This window comes from Cervus canadensis, chromosome 22, assembly GCF_019320065.1.
Source record: "Cervus canadensis isolate Bull #8, Minnesota chromosome 22, ASM1932006v1, whole genome shotgun sequence".
Lineage (NCBI taxonomy): Eukaryota > Metazoa > Chordata > Mammalia > Artiodactyla > Cervidae > Cervus > Cervus canadensis.
In genome coordinates this window covers 41,786,071-41,799,831 of record NC_057407.1, presented here as the reverse complement: position 1 = coordinate 41,799,831, position 13,761 = coordinate 41,786,071, and the positions used below count along the sequence as shown (strand labels likewise).

The 13,761-nt window shown below is 52.1% G+C and overlaps 1 protein-coding gene across 7 annotated transcripts in view; it reads left to right on the top strand.

The window, feature by feature from the left end:
* SRGAP3 (SLIT-ROBO Rho GTPase activating protein 3) overlaps window positions 1-13,428 on the top strand; it is a 245,427-nt gene extending 231,999 nt beyond the window's left edge. For 5 of the 7 annotated variants that reach the window (XM_043442109.1, XM_043442108.1, XM_043442107.1 and 2 more), the window contains 4 exons: window positions 644-824; window positions 2,016-2,165; window positions 4,233-4,560; window positions 8,466-13,428. In XM_043442109.1, the coding sequence (XP_043298044.1) occupies window positions 644-824; window positions 2,016-2,165; window positions 4,233-4,560; window positions 8,466-8,879 (1,073 nt within the window). In that variant the 3' untranslated portion in view covers window positions 8,880-13,428. Of the gene's footprint in view, window positions 1-643; window positions 825-2,015; window positions 2,170-4,232; window positions 4,561-8,465 lie in introns of those variants that run through there. The other 2 variants (XM_043442110.1, XM_043442111.1) reach the window with 2 other exon arrangements.
* Window positions 13,429-13,761: the final 333 nt, after the last annotated feature.

The following is a 13,761-nucleotide window of genomic DNA, read 5'->3' as shown; positions in this document are numbered from 1 at the left end:
TTCCTCTTCTCAGAGGGACACCAGTTCTATCATATTAGGTCCCCACCCTTATGACCTCACTTAAGCTTAATTACTTTCCTAAACACCTCGTCTCCAAATACCATTACACTGGGAGTTAGGACTGCAACATATGGATTTGGGGGAAGACAGAGTTCAGTCTATAACAATGAGCTCTGGAGAGAAGCTTCTGGGAAACTTTAAAAATTGTATACAACATTTTACATGGAAGAAAATCCACACACAACATCTGTTTGACCTCCTACAAGGTAAGAACCACCAACAGTGTGATATGTGAACAAAAAGGGAAAGGGTTCATGGGAAAATGGAAACAGAGCTGGTATTTAAAGGACAGAAGAAAAAGAAATTTCTTATATTATTTTTATAATGTTAAAAGGGAGCAGTGGAAAGTAAGGATGTAGTATTTCAACCCCACTTTCCATTTTGGGAAGTGAGATGGCCTGCCTGCGGTCACAGCACAGGGAGTGGATCTGAGCCTGCAGCCCAGTATCCTGAGCCCCAGCTCATGCTGTTCTCACCAGGCATGCTGTCTGCGCTGCCCCTCAGAGCCAGGGCCCTCTGACTGAGGCTCCTGGGCTGCCTTCTGCTGTCCTCATGGATGCTCTTGCCCTTGCTTTCCTTCCAGAAGTGGAGCAGATCGAGGCCATCGCCAAGTTTGACTACGTGGGGCGGTCCCCACGGGAGCTGTCCTTCAAGAAGGGAGCCTCACTGCTGCTGTACCACCGCGCCTCCGAGGACTGGTGGGAGGGTCGTCACAACGGCGTGGACGGGCTCATCCCACATCAGTACATCGTTGTACAGGACATGTGAGTGGGCGCTGGGGCCGTCGGTGAAGTGTCGTGATGGATTAGTGATGCCTGGAAGGGGCACAGGAACATCAGCGCTGGATTATATGCCAGCGATTTGCTCTCCCTGCTGGGACACGCGCGGTCTTCTGTGAGAATGGATTATGTCTCAGCTCCCTTTGAATGGTGCTCCATTTAACATATAAGCAAATTGCTCATCCTTCATGGTCCACAGGGACAGTGTTTGGTGCCATCCTGGCCCACCTGACAGCCTCCAGGGCATTTATCACCCGCTCTGGTTCTCAGCGTCCACTGGATCTTTCTGTATACCTCCGCCCTTCAGGGCCTCCACTGTAACCAGTGGCCATCCCACTGCCCTCTTAACTGCCCACTGTTCTCTACTTTGAGATAGCTCTCCCAGGAGAGGGGCAGAAACAATCACCCTCTCATTTCCAGCTAAGAGGGTACTATTTTAAAAAAATAAATAAAAATAACTTTAGGCCTTTAAAAAAAAAAAGAAAAAAGCTCTGCATCCCAAACACCTATCCCCAGCATCAGGCCCAGAAAGTCGACACCTTCCATTCTTGGAAAAGCTTTGAGGGTTCCTGTATACACTCCCTCCGAGTTCCAGTCCAGCTCAGGTTGACCGATTTACCAGGCTGCAGGCTGGGCCTCAAGGGGCGGGGGCCAAGGGCATACATCTTGATGGCAGAGCAGACCATCTGGAGCCAGAGAGAAGTCCAGGTCAGGCAAACAACAGAAGAATCCTAGGCAGTCCTCTCACCTCAGGCCTCTGAGGACAAGGACAGGAAGAAGGATAGAGGAGGGGAGAGGGCGTAGGGGGTGGTGGACAGAGCACCCCAACAAACTCCAGCCCCTTCCCATTTGTCCAAAGCCAAGGGTGGGGGAGGGATGGGAATGCCTTCCTCACATGAGACTCAGTGCCCAGAGCTTAGCTTGCAGGCTCACTCCCCCTTTTTTCCTCCACACCCTAACGTGTTCAGCTTGTCCCAGCCCAGAGCAGCTTGGAGAGACCAGTTTAGCCCACGGGAGGAGCAGGTAGGGGAGAGTGGTGCCCCCGAGCGCCTCCTGCTGGGGAAGCGGGAGCGGCGCAACCACGAGCTGTGGGTGTGGATCCGGCCCCTCAGGTCTCAATACATCCGGGTTGTTGGGAGCGAAGCCCTCCCAGCTCACACCTGTCCTTCTCCCCAGGGACGACGCCTTCTCTGACAGCCTGAGCCAAAAGGCCGACAGCGAGGCCAGCAGTGGGCCGCTGCTGGACGACAAGGCCTCCTCCAAAAACGACCTGCAGTCCCCCACGGAGCACATCTCGGATTACGGCTTTGGGGGGGTGATGGGCCGGTAGGAAACTCGGGTTCATTCTTTCCTGCTCCTGCAGTGCCCATTCGGGTCTGATTCGGGAGAAGGAAGGGCAAGGGAGGGACAGAGGGAGGCTGTCATGGCCCCTTGTTCCCCAAAGGATGTGACGCTGGGCACGCCTGCTGGGCTGGCTGGAACTGGCCTCGAATGACAGGTAGAAAAGCGATCCAGCTTGGGACAGAGGTGGAGAAAGAGGAAAGACTTATACAGGCAACCAATCCTTTTTACTTAAAATACTAATAACATGGGGGAGGGAGAGTTACAAATTGGCAAGTACTTTTCCTCTCTCTCCAGTTCTTACACCTCCTCCCCACTTTGTGTTGAAAACCTAAGTTGTTATATTTTAAAATGTGAAGTTCTTTTACTCGCTGAAGCGCACCTTGTTAAGTAGAAGTCTCACGCACACTGCGTGGGGGGAAATTGACACTCGGCTCCACCCACATATTTGGTGAGAGTGTGTTTGCCAATTTCTTCACTCCCGTGTGGGCAGGGCTGTCACATGACCTTTCTGCCAGGTAAGGAGCTAGGCTCCTCCCTCTGTATACAGGTAGAGCACAAAACACTTGGTGGTTTAAAACAAAACAAAAACAAAACAAAACAAAAACAATAAGGAAAAGAGAAGAAAAGAAGAGTTGGCAGTTTCTCATTGCTTTCTTAATCAGATCCTCAAAATGTCATATTCTCTGTTTTTGGTGGAGAGGTCATGGGATCAACCCACATGCTGGGTGCTTGCAGACAGAGCCAGAGAAATTAGCTGCAATAGGAACCTAGGTTTATGAATTTACTTCAGCAGAAGTCCCAGTACCTCTCTCCAGCGAACCCTGTTCAGTTCAGGGTGTCGATAATCAGCAGATAGAATCAGGGGAAGTGTTTGGTTGGGGTAGGTGGATGACAGAGTTGAAGTCCCTTGACATCTAGGGGGGCCGTACCTTCTGCCTCAATTTCCCTCTCCTTCTGTCCTCCCTTGTCTGCCTTCCTCTCCTCCTTTCTTTCCCAGTACTCTTCCACTCCAGCACCAATGCTTTGGTCCTCTTGGGGTGACCACAGGCAATGCTTAGCTTGGCTGGTGGCACAGGGTGTAAAGCACTGCTGACTGCATTGAGCTTGGTCCCCGTCACAATCCGTCCCCACACCCGGTCCCTCCTCCCCACTGCCGCACCCCTCCCAGCCTTCCTCTCCTCACCAGTGCCTTCAGGTCTTTGCTGACCTCCCTAGGCTGCAGCAGAATCCTCCGTGGGTAGAACCGCTTCAGAGTGGTCTCCCACCCACTGAACCTCCCTTGAAGGTGGGTGAGGAATATTAGACCCATTTAACGGATGAATAAAGTGGGTCTGAAAGAAGTTGCTGGAAAGTCAGTGACAGAGACAGGACAAGAATCTGCCTTCCAGATAGATACTTTAGGCCCCTTTTCTCTCTGCCACAGCCTCCTTGAAGGGTGAAAGGTATCCAAATGTATAAAAGGCATTCCAGTGATACAGGTTTTTCTCTTAATGATTGGAAATGTTCAAGGTCTGGAAAAGCCTTATAGAAAACAGCCCTTTGGGGAGATTGGGGGAGGGTGACAACACTGGGCTGTGTTGAGTTCCCAGGGGGCCCTACTGTGCTTGCAGGGAGCTGGTAACTTGTGGTACAGTCAAGCCTCAATGCCTCAAACCAATCAGAAGCCCTTTGGAATCATGGAGACATCTAAACCGCTTAAAAACATGTCACGAACCCAACTAACCATGAGCAAAGTGTTCCCAGGTTGCAATCCTCCTGGCCCTGACTTAACACATAGATGAGATTCGCTGTGTAATTAGCACCACCGACTGCAGCTTAGAAGCAGAAGGCCCGATCCTTCGTGTGTGCGGGTTAAACCTGCTGGCCTGAGTTCTGTGCTTGGACAGTCCTTCACGGCAGAATCGCCGAGTCTGGCTGAATGAGGCTTTACTATACCCACTCCCTAGACTAGTGTGTAGCATGTCTGGACTCTGGGGGATTGGCTGACCCATGTGACACCGGCCGGGGTTGACCTCTGCCCCATGCCCCTGCCCCCTGGCTCCTTTGCAGAGTGCGGTTACGATCTGACGGAGCAGCCATCCCCAGGCGCCGAAGCGGGGGCGACACACACAGCCCGCCCCGGGGCCTGGGCCCCAGCATAGACACACCGCCCCGGGCCGCCGCCTGCCCCAGCAGCCCCCACAAAATCCCCCTCACCCGGGGAAGGATCGAGAGCCCCGAGAAGCGGAGGATGGCGACGTTCGGGAGCGCCGGCAGCATCAACTACCCCGACAAGAAGGCGCTCTCCGAAGGGCACAGCGTGCGGTCGACGTGCGGTTCCACCAGGCACAGCAGCCTGGGGGACCACAAGTCCCTGGAGGCCGAGGCCCTGGCCGAAGTAAGGGCCGGCAGGAGGCAGGCGCGCCCGCTGACACCCCCAGAGGGGCAGGGGTGGGCCCCTGCAGACCGGGGAGTCACTTCGCCCTTCACGCCAGGTCAGGCTAAGCCAGGACACAGGATAGATAGTGAGCTGGCTTCCCGAGCCCCTGCTGGCCTCCCCCTGGGAGGGGAAGCTGGATGGGTGTAGCTCCTGGCTAGAGCTCCTGTAAAGGCTCAAGGCCCCAGTGTCCAGGCTGGAGGTGGGATTCCCAGATGGGGGATGTGGTTGTCACAGGTGTCTCCGTAAGATGGCAAGACTGTGCTATTCATGTTTTCATTTGTTCATCTTTTCATTCATTCCCTGATTCATTCATTCGTTTATTTATTGATGAGTACTGATGGAGCATCTGTTGTGCTCACTCACTGGCTGGCACTGAGAACATAATAATGGCATAAAGTGGACCCAGGTCATGCCCACATGGAGCTTAGGGTTTAGAGAAGAGAGGGATGGCAACCACCAACACACACAGCTGTGAAAATGGCAGCTGGGTCAGGAGTCTTGAAGGAGTGGAACTCTGTGTTCTGAGAGCCTAAAATGTGCGGATTGCTCGTAAACAGTGAGAGATGTCTCTGGAGAGGACAGTACCAAGATCCAAAGGGTAGGCAGGACGAAATAGCTGAAGCTAGAAGCAGAAAATGTTCCATGCTCTTCCAAAGTGCTTCGAGTTTTCTGTTTTGTTAGGTAACTTCTTAAAAATTTGGATGAGAAACCTGTGTGATTTTTACACTTGCCAAAGAAAGCACACAAATTCATTTAAAAATTGTTACCAGTTTGTTTGAATTGTTTAATAATTTGCACAACAACTTTCATGTGTTTTTGACAGTTTTATCATAGTTCAAGTTTCCACTTTTCTCCCTGGAATTTGGCTGGCAGCCCATTATGTATCCCCTTCTCAATGTTTTCTCCCTGTTAAGAAAAGAGGGACAATCAGAATCTTTGGGGCGGTGAGGATTCTATTGTGAAGAGGGGGGTTGGGGACCTTGAAACACCCATCCAAGGTGGGAAGGTCTCATTTAGGACAAAGTGAAAAGTGATCATTCCCTGCCCCCCTGTCCCGCCACTGTCCATGCTTCCTGGCGCCTCTCTGCAGCTCCACTTTGAGATCATGGCATCACGTCTCAGACTAACACCAGGCTTGTGCCTAAACACCTCAGCTGATCTTTTTCTGAGCTTGCTGTCTTTCTGGCCCACACTCTGCAAGGGTGGAGTGGTGGGGATGGTAGGGATGGTGGTAGAGGGGTGATAATTATATTTTACTTGTTAGTTTTGCCTTTTGGCTCTGCTGGAGTAGAGCAGACTGTGTAGTGATAGTGGGGGACTTAATTTAAGCAGCCTGGGGTGTGGAAGGTGGCCATTTATCTCTGCAGGGGTGGGAGGTAGCAAAAGTGGGGACCAGACTGCCTTCTCTCCTGTCGTGCAGGACCACCCCACCCCCAATAATCCTTGTGGATAAAGGCACAAGCAGTGTCTTCTTAAAGTAGACAGTGTTATGGGCAAAGGATGAAGTATCTTGGCGAAGCATATACGCTAATATTGTGTTTCGTGTTAAGTGCTTCCGTTGTGTCCTGCTCTTTGAGACCCTGTGGACTGTAGCCTACCAGGCTCCCCTGTTCATGGGATTCTCCAGGCAAGAATACTGGAGTGGGTTGCCATTTCCTCCTCCAGGGGATCTTCCCGACCCAGGGATTGAACCTGTATCACTTTACATCTCCTGCATTGGAAGGCGGGTTCTTTACCGCTAGTGGCACCTGGGAAGCCCACAGGCTAATATTGGCTGTTAGCTAATCACCAGTGTCTCTTCACAAAGCAAAATGATGGGCTGGGACGGATTGGAGCCTGGTATGGGGGCCCAGCAGGCAGCAGCCACCTGAGGACAGGGGAGGAAAGAAGGGAAAGAGAGGCCTGGGTGGGGAAGGGGCTGGCCGGGACACCTCAGGTACCAGCCCTATCAGTCTAACCGCACTTTCCATTTTTTTTTTTCCAGAGTTGCCCCAGGGCGGAAAAGCCAGTTAGTGTGTCTCAATAGTGATGTGGAGCCTGAAGTGGGGCCAGCATCTTCCATTACCGGCTCTAAGCACTGTCCCCCATTGTCCCCTTGGTAGCCCAGCTCAGCCTGAGTGGAGGCATCCCTGGGAAACCCCACGGGAGCCGAGGACTCTGGCTGGGGGAGAGCAGAGGTCACTGTCAGGCAGTTCACACACATCACCGCGTCTGCTGTCTCCTTCGTCTTCACTGCCAGTGGGGGGCTTTCAGCTCAGGGACCAGGTGTGTGCAGGGTGACTGAGCCTTGCCCGAGGTTGCCCAGCGGCAGTGGTAAAGCAGTCTTTCTCCTCCCAAACCCGGGCTCTGTGTCCTGACCCAGAGCTCCTGGGTTACATGCTGCAGTCCAGCTCCAGTGCCCCCTCCTGGGATGCTGAGCCCCAGGCCAGCCCTCTGAGCTGCCGGAATCTCTTTGAGTGTCATTCAAAATGCTCTCATACTGATGAGCTCTTAAATGTCTCAGTATCCCCAGGAACTGCATAGGCAGAGGAGGATTTTTGTTGCCTTTCAAATTTTTCATTTTTTTTTTTTTCTAAAAAAGCATTATAATAGAAGAAAGTAACAGTCCCATCACCCTGGGGTGAGCATTGTGAATGTTCTAATATATAACCTCTGAACACTTTTCCTATGGACGAAGGAGAGATATGAATAGATTTGTTAATATTGATGCTTAGGTGCATGAACTCTGGAGTCAGACTACTATGCCGCTGAGTAGTTGTGTGACCTTGGACAAGTTAACCAGTCTGAGCTTCCAATTCCTTATGTGTGAAGTGAGCATAATGGTAGTTCCTGGTAGATAAGTATGGTAGATAAGTATGAGGATTGAATGAATCATTGGGGAGGAGGCTCACACTGGTGTTCTGTATTACCTCTGCATTATTTGGGAAGTACTATGACCAGGTGCCATGGCATGCTTTTCAAAGGGACCATATCATTTGGAGCTTCCCTAGTAGCTCAGATGGTAAAGAATCCGCCTGCAGTACTGGAGATCTGGTTCAATCCCTGGGTCAGGAAGATGCCCTGGAGAAGGGAATGGTTACCTGCTCCAGTATTCTTGCCTAGAGAATCCCATGGACAGAGGAGCCTGCTGCTGCTGCTGCTAAGTCGCTTCAGTCGTGTCCGACTCTGTGCGACTCCATAGACGGCAGCCCACCAGGCTCCCCTGTCCCTGGGATTCTCCAGGCAAGAACACTGGAGTGGGTTGCCATTTCCTTCTCCAATGCAGGAAAGTGAAAAGTGAAAGTGAAGTCGCCCAGTTGTATCCGACTCTTAGCGACCCCATGGACTGTAGCCTACCAGGCTCCTCCATCCATGGGATTTTCCAGGCAAGAGTACCGGAGTGGGGTGCCATTGCCTTCTCCGACAGAGGAGCCTAGTGGGCTACAAAGAGTCAGACACAACTGAGTGACTTAACACTTTCAACTTTCAACACTAGGTACCAGGTGCCATGCCATGCTCTTCAAAGGGGCCATATCATTTCACACTCATCAACTCCCTGAGGTCAGTATTATACTTAACCTACAAAATGAGAATTCTGAGACAGAGAGGTAAGGTAACTTGCCCAGGGTCACACAACAAGGAAGCCGCAGAGCCAGGATTTGAACACAAGTCTGTCTGTCTGTGGAGCCTGCCTCTGCAAGATCTGCAATGCTCATATTGATTTTCCTTTATGGTTATGAGGCACCCTGGGATTGATTCTCCTGCCCAGCCAGTGAGACGTGTGGGGAAGCCTCCCTAAGGAACCCACAAGTTGATCAGCGCCCTGGAAGGGTTAGTCCCCAGGCCTCCAGCTCTGCGCCAACCAGAGCTCTCTTTGTCCCCAGGACATTGAGAAGACCATGAGTACGGCTCTGCACGAGCTTCGGGAGCTGGAGAGGCAGAACACGGTCAAGCAGGCGCCAGACGTGGTGCTGGACACCCTGGAGCCCCTGAAGAACCCGCCAGGCCCCATCAGCTCGGAACCGGCCAGCCCCCTGCACACCATCGTCATCCGCGACCCCGACGCCGCCATGCGCCGCAGCAGCAGCAGCTCCACCGAGATGATGACCACCTTCAAGCCAGCCCTGTCCGCCCGCTTGGCCGGCGCCCAGCTGCGCCCGCCCCCCATGCGGCCGGTGCGGCCCGTGGTCCAGCATCGGTCCAGCAGCAGCAGCAGCTCGGGAGTGGGCAGCCCGGCCGTGACGCCCACCGAGAAGATCTTCCCCAACAGCTCTGCCGACAAGTCGGGCACCATGTGACCTGCGGGGTGGCGGGCAGCGCCCTGGCCCGCTGCTGCCCGCCGTGGCCGAGGGCGGCCTCGGTGACTTCCGCGTCCTCCCAGGGCTCCTGGCTTTGTCGGGCAGGGACCAGAAGGTCAGCCTGGGAGCGGGTCTGTGCGGAGCTGAGTCCCAGGGCCCAGCCGCAGCGCGCCTTCAGTCACGTGGACCCCCATTTCCCTCCCGCGCACACACAGACACCCCAGCGGTGAGGAGCGGTACCCCGGCTGGAGAGATTCCCGACATCACGGCCCGTGTTAAATGGCTTCGCCCGCATATCGTCACTGGAAAATTATTCTCTCGACATTCTCTCTACATGCATATATACGTGTATATGTATGCGTGCGCGTATGTACACGTATGTATGAATGTATGTGTCTGTAGGTGTGTGTATATATATATATATTTATGCATCTATATACATATACTAGATCTGGACGCACATACAATATGTATATAGGATCTCCTTTTTCTTTTTATGAAACTTAGATTTACCTCAGACCCATGCCACCAAACATCTCCCGCTGAGTTATTTGGTGGGATTTGCAGGGACTTTTCTGGGAGAATTTAAAGGCCCACAGTAACTGCGAATGAAGCAATATACCACTAACCTGCAGAAAAACAAAACCAGTCTCCCACTGTCTCCAGAAGTCGTGGCCTTCCAGAACAGTCTGCCCCTAAAGGAAGCGAGGGGCAGGCGTCACCCTGGGCAGGCTGCTCCCACAGGTGGGGACCACTTCACAGAGCCCCCTCCCCATCCTCCCCAGAGACCCTGCCTTTCCACCCGGAGGTCAAGACCAATTGCACCCCCAAAAGCATGGAGGACGTTGGCGAGAAGAGCCCTGACCTCAGCGGCCTGTGTTCGTTGGTGAGAGCCTGACCCCATCGTAGCACAGTATTATGTGTGGTTGGGAAAAAGGGAAAAAACAAAAAACCAAACAGTGGTGTGGAACGCTTCAAAACCTAGAAACGCTGTAGGAACAATTCTGTGGTAACTATAGAGGTTTAACTTATACCATTTCCAAAATATTTAATTTTTTCTTTTCCTCTTTCTACTACTTATACTGTATCAGATTCTGGAACTAAACAGGCAAGGAGAGTTTGAGTCCCATCGTTTTTTAATTTGAAATCAGGCCGTGCCGCACTCTGGCTGGTGGCCTCTTGCATGAAGCACACAGTAGGTACGCAGCTCAGACCAGGCCTGGGGAGGGAGTCCTTGTCACCTGCCGTCCAGGAGAATGCTTCGGTGGAGTTTATGCAGTGAAATAGCTGCCCCTCCCCCTTCCTTTCCCTTTCACCCACCTTCTCCAACGCATTTAACACAATTGAAAATATGGGGAAAGAATTGGGTGGGGGGGGGGGCATGTCACCTCACTGAGCCTCAGTTTCCTGCTCCATAAAATGTGAGCAAGCAAACTGTGCAACCTAGGAAGCACTGTACCGACACAATTGCTCTTTTCATGGTTGTCAGTAAGATGAAAACCATCTAGCACCTTCCTTTTGAAACCTCCTAATGGCATTTGAGAAGCGGGCAGTGGAATTTTCCTACCAGCTTCGTAAGAGTCATGAGGCACAGTCCTGCAGATAAGTCACCTCTTGACATTCCATCATTGCCGTGTCAGCCCACTGGATTAAGTTTTGCCCTCTCCTCTGTTCCCCAGAGAGGGAGTCATATGAAGCCACATTTACCTGGGTGTGTAGGGATGGTGAGCCACACTGCCTTGCCTGAAGGACTGGCCTCGAGAGTACACCGTGAGGGAAGAACAAGAAGGGCTCAAAAAGAGAATGCCAGGGAGAGGCTAGTGACAAACTCAACTTTCTTTGTTTTGCCTAGAATTGGAAATGAAAGAGCCTCAGAGCAAGCTAGGAGCTCTCTGCCACTTAGCATATAAAGTACCCCCCCCCCCCCACCATATTACAGCTTAGGGAAGGAAATAAGGCCTTAGGATGGCTGTGACTTATCCAAGATGTAACAGATGGCTGAGGGTGCGGCTGGGTCTGGCTCCTAAAGCCATTTATTTGCAAGGATTCTGTGATGTCCAGCCAGGACAGAGACTTCTCATTTCTACCCAGAGAGACTCCCAGACCTTAAACACAGTGGCCTCCTGTGCAAAGTATCACATTCTCTGCCATGACTACCAGATGAAACATTAAAAATGTAAGTTGACAGATCTGTTGCCTGATGTACGTAACACCAGTCCGGTCATGTGGATTTTCCTCTGAATTGACTGACTACATCTTTCCTTACTGATTATAGGCCTGCCTTTCACCAAATGACCTACCTGAAGGACAGGGCCTTTCTGTTTTCTTTAAGCACCTGTTTTTCCATTGGGAAATGGCTGATGAGCTCACATTTAGGCAAACTCACACCCCACTCATCCAGCTCCAAATCTGAGCCTTGACGCAGAACCAAATGGAAAAATGTTGCGCCCCCCCCCCCCCACCAATCTGGCGCTCTGCATGTCTCAGGCCCCCTCCACACGCACCCAGGCCCGCCCACCGTCATGAGCATTGGCATTCTCTTCTGACGCCTGCCTGTGTTAGTCCACTATATATTGCTGTATTTGCTTAAATGCTGGAAAGTAACTGTTAAAATGTGAAACTGTAATTTTTAAAAAGGCTACAATGAAATTATAGCCAATGCCACTCACCAAATCTTTGCACCTAGTAGATAGATCAATGTAAAAAAACAAATACCAGAAACCTACCTGTACAGTGAGTGTGGGGGAAATGTAGTAACCTAGTTAGTAGTCCTCAGTATAACCAGTTGTACAAGGGGAAGTGGTGTGTCTACCTACTCGTCCATCACCATTACTGGAAGCTGTACTGATCAGTTCATTGATAACGGGCAATTTTTTTTTTTTTTTTTGCTCTTCACAGAATGATTTCTTAACCTTCAACTTACCCTGAGGTCAAGCCTTTTGTCTTTCTGTGTTACCGGTGTTCAGTCTCTTTTAGGAATGAACCAGCAAGATGTTCATTTAAAACTGACCAAAGAACAAATTCATTCCTGGTCTAGTTTCCTGGGCCTGGGGCCCAGCCTCCGGCCGCTAAGGACCTTTCTTGGATAAAATTGAGAACGAGCCGTGCTTCCTACCCCACGCCCCCTCTCTCCCTTTAGTCCCCTTTCCTCTTAAAGAGCTGCTCTGAACTGTGGGATTCTGTGAAAAATTCTTGCCTTTCCTTGTTTTCAGTGCTAACGATTTCTCACCTTGAAGCGCCTTTTGAACCCCGGACAGAGCGCACAACTGGAGGGAATTGTCAGCTTGTGAATTAGACTTGTGTGTGGGGGGGGTCTTTTCTCTGAGGTCACTGGGCCCTCAGGGGCAGGAGAGAAATGGATTCCCACCAGGTTCCTATCCCATGAAGAAATCCGAGTGGGAAGAGACGCAGGGAAGTGGAGCCATCCCTCGGCTGCCGGCCGGAACCAGCAGCTCGGTGATCTGCCTTATAAACACTCCCCAGCTGGTTGGTGGTACCCACGTGGGGCCAGGGCGGGGAAGGGCCTGGCGCGGGGCTTGCTTCCCTTTTGGAGGCCCTCAGAGTGCCTTGTCGGGGGGGTTATTTCTTTCTCATTCAGCAGGCATGGATGCAGAGGACTTCCTGGGTCCTGGTCATTACCTGGCGCTCAGAGCGTGGACGTGGCTGTTGGACGACCACGAGGACTAACGTAATGGTTCTTCCTCTTAGCCTCTCTGTCCCTGACTCTTCGCACTAGAGCAAATGCCTCATCCTCCCGAGAAACCCAGAAAGAAGACACGGCTGGCTCGCGACTGTCGGGGAGGGAAGGCTGCTGGGTTCAGGGAGGAGGGCTCGGGAGGAAAAGCTAGGAAGGGGTGAGCCGAGGTGTTGCTGAGATGATTTTCTGCTGTGCAGAGCTACTGCTGATGTCTCATGTCAACTTCCCTGGTTCTCTGGGGTCCCCGCTCCTCTGAGCAGCTGCGTAGAGAATTCCCCACATATCCAAAGCTGCTGGGGGAGCTGGGGGAGGGGAGGGACTTTGCTGCCAGGTCGGGGTCCTCCTCGCCTCTCTCGGAAGTTGATCTGCCAGCGTCCTGCCGTCTCATCCTTTGGGACTGCTCCTTGCTGATACCTCCTTTCCGTGTGAACTGTCCGAGGCAAACGACGACCTTGAACCAGAATGGCCAGGGTGCACTTTACTTTCCTTGGAAGGAAGTAGCTTCTGGCCAGGGTTTCTGCTCAGGCTCTAGTCCCCGGCAGTGTGACTGTTTACACGGTTTGGCAATAGGTTCGGTTCTGATTGCTTCAGAGTGGCTGGTCTATTTAGTTTCCTTTGGTTTCCTTCCTCCCCAAATTGTCAGGAAAATCAAACTGAAACCACCCTAGGAAATTGCTGGTTGCCTGTCCCCATGTGGTGATAAGTGTTGCCCTCTCCCGGACATCGTTTCTCTCCCTTACAACCCAGCGCCCGTGCCGTAGAGTGTCTGACTGGATCCTCTGTTGCGTATTCTCATGGTGCCTGCTGGTTTGACGTGGAGCTACCCTGTGAAATAAAACAGCTTAACTTTTCCCAAATGTGCTCCAGTGGCTTTTTGGAAGGGTGAGGTGGCCCGTCGGGGATGGGGAGGGGGCAGGTGTTCCTACTTTTTAGTTCATGGTCCATGTGCTTCCAACCAGGAAGCATCCCTGAAGCGTCCCTTAGCTCAGACCCAAGAGGGTGAAGGCCAAGGTCCAAGGAAGGCTGCGTCTGCTGCGGAGCTAACTGGAAGAGGTAAGTGAGGGGTGCCTGCTGGGAACTGTCAGAGCAGAGGCCAGCAGGAGGGGGAGCTGTCATCTGCGGAGAGGCCTTCCAGAGTTTATGACAAATCACCAGAGGCCACGGGATACTGCTTCCAGTGTGACA